This window comes from Selaginella moellendorffii, unplaced genomic scaffold, assembly GCF_000143415.4.
Source record: "Selaginella moellendorffii unplaced genomic scaffold, v1.0 SELMOscaffold_7, whole genome shotgun sequence".
Lineage (NCBI taxonomy): Eukaryota > Viridiplantae > Streptophyta > Lycopodiopsida > Selaginellales > Selaginellaceae > Selaginella > Selaginella moellendorffii.
Window position 1 is genome coordinate 3092846 of NW_003314268.1, and position 6005 is coordinate 3098850.

The following is a 6005-nucleotide window of genomic DNA, read 5'->3' on the forward strand; positions in this document are numbered from 1 at the left end:
CAAGTGTTTATCGTTGGCTGAGCGCCTAAGTGATCTCTAGGAGGCACTTGCGTGCGTTCCACGCATTGAGCGCATCCTGGGGACTCCAGTTGGTGACTTGACGACCAACAAGAGTCTTGAGCATGCCATCGTAGAACCTCTTTTGCCCCCTGGCAAGCTCCGCTTCACTGCCAAGGGTAGGCATCTTGTTATACCCTTGTACCGTCCTGCAAGTCTGTCAATACCAAAGCGTTTGGAAACGCAGCTCTTACCTGGTGAAGAAGCGGCCACCGGGTGAAGACCATTGGGGATTCTCATCTTGATCTTAGCGAAGTCCTTCTTCCAAGTTGTTCGAAGTTGTTCTGTAATTCGGTGCGGGTGAAGCTTGGAGTGAATTTCTTCGGATTCAGCTAGACGGGCAGCCGTTTTTGCAGTCATTTACCTTGCAAGCTGGCCTGATCAACCTGATGGTTCTCCACCCAAACGAAACCATCTATTTCCAGGATTCCGTAATACCAGTCATCTTTGTCACCGGCCTAGAAGACGATATGTCAGCGCTCATGATCCAAGTGACTAACTATTCTTACCATGATGGTAACTGGCGGTCTGTAGCTCTTCGGATGCGCTGCTGTCTCCAGGAGTTCCTGTATGGCGAACATAGCGGGCTGGTAAAGATTCTCGACTCCCGCGTTGCTTTTGAAATCCAACGTCACCTTGAGCCGCAGGCCACGAAGCGTGTAGCGTTTAGTGTACACGTACATCTTCCAATCCGAATGGTGCCTCGGAGAAGAATTGCTCGCAGACTGAGGTTTTATCAGCAGGTCATCTGTTGAAGAGTCCCAAGACTCTCAGAGTTGGGAAGGTTTTCCGCGTCAACCTGGGTCGCCTGTCTTCCTTGTCAGCCTCATACTGGAGCACAAAGTCCGCTTTTTTGTCAGATGGCGATGACGGGGGCTCCTTTTCAAGTTCGCGGGGCCTTGTAAAGCGGCCAAGGTTCCGTAGCATCCTGTCCAGTATCGGTGCGACCTGCATCTCTTCTTTGCAATCACCTTGGAACGCAGTCGAGTAGGCCACATCGTTGGCGATGAGCTTCTATGCAAGCATCAGATGCCCTCATACGATAGGTTTGCTGCCGTGGAGATGTCAGGCTCTTCATTGCGTCAACAAGAGAAGAAATGATTTTAACTTTTTTACCGTGATCTTTCATGAGTTTTGTTTCCTAATGGAGGGGAATATAAACGTGTTCGACAAGATGAAATTCCGGGGCTCTTTTGGACTGTGCTCAGTATATGTGGAGAGCAGAAGAGACAGGTAGTGCTAGAGGTCCTACCTGAATTGGAGAACCATATTGAAGTGGCCGATGCTCCAATGCTTGCTACTTGCTTGAGTAGCAGCTGGAGAATATGCTTCCGGACTTTCCAAGCTGGAAGTTCTGGAGAGAAGCATGGCTACACTCATTTAAGTTTTTATAAAGTGTCCAAATTATTAATTTTTTCCTTGGGGGGAGTGTATCACATAATTGTTTACCTGAAATCACATTCAAATACTTATCAATCAGTTCTTTCAAACATTCTCTTCTGCTAATGTCAAGATACAGTAATACTCTGTTGATATTGAAATCCAAGTAATTCACAAACCTATATCTTGAAATCGAAGTGTTCGGTTTTGAGATATAGATAAGCTCTATAACACATTTGTATAAGTCAGCTCAATTAGAATGCCTTTGAGCTGCTATCTTAGAGCTGAGAGAAGTTCCACTTTATTTTCAGTCTTGTCTTGGCAAATTTCACCATGGAGAAATCTCAAGCAGCCAATATGAAACCTTGCAAGAACCCTAATTTCTGGTGGTTATTTGGGCAATGGCGGCAACTGGCGGTGATGTGCCGTCGCGTGGCGGGAATCCGTGGCGCCATGGAATGCTCGGAATGGATTCCTGGAAGCTGAATGCGGGCACATTCCGGCAACAGCAGCAGCAGCGAGGATTTCAAGTGATAACGGCAGCTACACGACTGTTCACAGAGCGTGGAAGCCGATGGTGAAATTGCGTGGTATAGGGTTCTTGCCTCCTGATTTTCTTGTCGCAGCTGGCCCTGTGGAATTCAATTCCAATCTCAGCATTGTCTTGTATCCCGATCCCAAGCTCCGCGGGAGGAACATCCGCATCAATTCCTTCGATGATAATGTCAAGAAGCTTATGCTGGACGTGACGTACAGGTATGTTCCTTGCGAATTTCATCACTGTCCAACGTATGCCTTGTCTTTCTTTTCGTTTTTGCCAGGAGAGATGGAGTAGGCTTGTCCGCTCCACAAGTATGCGTCAATGCCAGGCTCATGGTGTACGTTTTCGTGAATCCAATGATTGCCAAGTTTGGGAAAGAGCGAGAAGCTGATACTTTAGAAGGATGCCTACCTTTTTACAGCACTCAAGCCGATGTTTAGGTACTATTCCTTTGTACATAGAGATTCTCTTTTATACCTTGCGTCTTTGTTTCCAGAGACTGATATCGATCCGAGTTGAAAGCTCAAGACATCAACGGGAAGAAATTTGGTACCGCCTTCAGGGGCTGGACTGCTCGAATTTTCCGACATGAGTATGATCACCTGGAGGTAATGTCTCGTTAGTTTTTTTTCTGTGCATACATCAAGGTGGCCGTGGTATTTGTTCGCACAGGGTGTCCTTTACATCGACCAGATGACTCCAAAATCACTGAACTCAATTGGACAAGAACTTTTGATAAGAGATTCCATAATTGTATGTGCCCTCATGTCGGCTTTGTTTGCAGAATCTGGAAAATTTGAGAAGAGGTCTGGGACGCCTCGTCCCGATGCGGTTAAAGACAAACTGTTAAGTTTGATTCCGCTCGTCTCGTGCGAAGATGCTCGGTTCGATTACGCGCTCCGTTTTCAACTTACCGGAAACTCCAGCTGGCGAAGAACAATAAGCCTAAAAGCGAATCCAACCGAGCGGTGAGTGCCTTGCTTTTATTTCCATCGTAGAAGATGGCTAGAAGCTGAACCTTTTCTCCTTTTCTTTTCTTGTGTGATATTTTTTCAGAGTTTCAGAGTTGACGATCCCGCGCCACACGAACTACCATCTGAAAGCGATATGGCCGACCTTCATATCATCCTGGTTAACGCTGAGAAGAGAATCAGAGCACTGACTGCCTCCAAAACTACATCGGTGAAAAAGGCCAGAAGAAGTGTGAAGAAGAAACATGGCCAGCTATGTGAAGCTCCATTGGGCGGGCCTTTTGTGTTGCCTCTCTCGAGGAGCCCAAGGAGGAGCTCTTGTTTTCCTGAAGTTCTTTCATACCCGACAACGGTTTATAGCAGCAAGGCTGACGCAATGCAGTTCCGAGGAAGAGTTGTGGCCATCACGGGTTGATAGATGGAGGTTTAGCAGTCCAGATGAAGACCTTTCTATTGGCTCGAGCACTTCAGCAGATTTCGGTCAGATTACCGGTCAGAATTCGGTCTTAAGGAGAGAGAGTTTGGAATCGGACCTTTGGGACGACTTCGTTATTCTCCAGTGCTTTAATTCAAGCAAGATACTCGAGCAACGTTGCGGCAGAAAGAAAGTGCAGCGCTCCGGGCGAGGAAGTGGTCTGAGTCTTCCGGACGGAGGCGCGAAAATGAGGATATGTCCGGGAAACCAGGTGTATCAACACAGGGAAGGCCGAGTCGCGACTCAGGAATTCAAACGCAACAACAGAGGTGGCAGCGAAAGTTCCGAAAGATCAGCGTCCGGAATCGGGAGAAGCAACTAGACGACGGCCAGGATGTTGAGATCGGCGTGGAAGGCTAGCAGGCAAAGTACACAGTGTGGGCGCTAACCTCGTGTTTTTGCAAACACTTGCAGGAGGATACGAGCGGGATTGAAGTTTCCGCGGTTGCCGAGTTGTTTCCAGAAGACTTAGCACTCTATAAAATCCTCTTTTTGATGAGGAGTTGTGGTAAGTCGGAATTTCATGTTTTAAAGCTATCCTCTTATTCTTCTCTTCGCTCTTGAACTTCGACATTGTGAGGCTTTTTCCAGTATGGGCACTCGTGTCGCAGATGATAGATGCTATCTCGTAGCACACTATACGAGCGTGTGGTCGTACCTGTGGCCTCACATCTCGCATTCTTTGGACGTCGGGAGTGTGAACTTGGATTGGAGGGCGAGATTTTCTCTGTTTATGCTCTGGAGCGTGAGGTCTGTCTCTCAACCGCTGAAGCACTTTGGAAGATGGGTGGAGAAGGCAATTAACCTTTGTGCATCCAATGGAGGAATTCTCAGGACCTTGTATACTCTTTCGATGGATCCACAAGGTAACTAGAATTGATTTCACGGTTTTGACTTTTGTTTGTGTGCTGTTCTTCCAGCGCTTGTTGATCCTTCCGAGGATTCGGAGAGCTACCTAACTTTCAACGGCCACATGGAACCAAGAATCAGCCTCCTCCAAGCCCCTTCGTCTCAGCGTCTGTGTCTTTCATGTCCAGACTCCAAAGCGGTAGCAGATGTTTGTGCTATGGCGTCTAAGGTTGCGTATGAGAACCCGAAGTTCATCGAATTTGTCGTGAATCAGAATTGGAAGGTAAGTCCAAGCCTTGCACAACCTCTGGCTCCATCAGCTTCTCCTTCGCAGATGCATCTACTAGGAACTTACAACTGTTGGAACGGTAAGAGGTCGCTATCCAGTTTCATCTGACGTTGCCCTCACCCTTTCATGCTACAGAGTTTCAGAAAAAAAACTCGACTCAAGCATTCATCTTCGCGGACCGGGAAACTGACGCCGGAGCCATCGTTCTTGCCTTCCGGGGAACGGAAGCCTTCAATGCATACGACTGGTGCACAGACTTGGATTTCTCCTGGTACGAGCTCCCGCAGCTCGGCCGTGTCCATCTCGGATTCCTCGAAGCACTGGGGCTGGGCGACAGGAACAGGATGCAAAGCTTCCAGAGGTTGAAGCAGAACATCTACGAGAACTCGAGGACTCCGTTGCCACAGAGTCCAACATCTGTATTACCCGACTTTGTCCTCAGCGATGAGACGAAGCTGCTCGCATACGACCACATCAGTGCGGAGCTCGTCACCATCCTCCGGAAACACAGCACCGGTCACAGCCGCGGCGCTCTGGCGACTCTCTTCACCGCCATGCTCTTCTACAACCGGGAAGAGAATCGAGTTTTTTACAACACCGAGGACGACGTTGCCAGGAGGCTCGCGGCGCTCTATACGTTTGGCCAGCCCCGCGTTGGGGACAAGAGCTTTGCGTCCGTCATGGACACCAGCTTAAACAAGCCAACCATGAGGTACTTTAGAGTTGTCTACAATAACGATATGGTAGCTCGAGTTCCCTTCGACAACTCTCTGTTTGGCTTCAAGCATTTCGGGAATTGCTGCTACTTCACTTACAACTACACCCTCCAGGTACTTTACTTCGAGACACTGCTCTCTCTGTAGGATCCATATTAACGTTCTGCACAGATCCTTCCAGACGAGCCATTTCGCAATTTCTTCTCCCCGGTTTACATGGTGCTGTCCCGGCTTTACGCGCTGTTCGAGCTCGTCCAGAGCTTCTTCATGAGCTATAGATATGGCGGGGAGTTTAGCGAGACGAGGTTGTCCACTGTGGCAAGGATTGCAGGCTTGCTCGTGCCTGGGATCGCCGGCCACAGCTTGGTGAATTACATCAACTGCGTCAGGCTGGGGCCCGACCATCTCGATCCGGCGTGCCTGCAAAACACGCAGTGGGATAAATCCCAGTAAGCATCGCAACTTCGTACATGTCAAATAAAACTTACACATGGTGTCACTCAGAAAATATATAAAATGAACACAATTACATTGCCTTCAAAACCGAATGCACAATGGAATTCTCTGTATGGAGACAGGGCTATTACTGGTGAAAGTGCAAGCATGGAATGAAACAATGCAATTTATCCTTACCACCCAGAAAGGAACCATAGACAAAGCACTGATGATCGAATCTATCCACCTCGACTATGAGTTCCACAAAAGATGGTGGCATGACTGTGTGGCT

At 48.3% G+C, this 6005-nt stretch overlaps 1 protein-coding gene across 1 annotated transcript; it reads left to right on the forward strand.

Annotated features, from left to right (window-relative positions):
• Positions 1–1865: 1865 nt before the first annotated feature.
• On the forward strand, positions 1866–5777 carry LOC9634079. Its single transcript, XM_002966324.2, has 10 exons — positions 1866–2014; positions 2064–2193; positions 2259–2418; positions 2475–2586; positions 2651–2946; positions 3035–4290; positions 4345–4556; positions 4608–4641; positions 4698–5392; positions 5450–5777. The coding sequence occupies exons 6-10, from the start codon at positions 4017–4019 to the stop codon at positions 5729–5731; spliced, it is 1497 nt and encodes a 498-aa protein (XP_002966370.2). The 5' UTR covers positions 1866–2014; positions 2064–2193; positions 2259–2418; positions 2475–2586; positions 2651–2946; positions 3035–4016; the 3' UTR covers positions 5732–5777.
• The last annotated feature ends 228 nt before the right edge of the window (positions 5778–6005 follow it).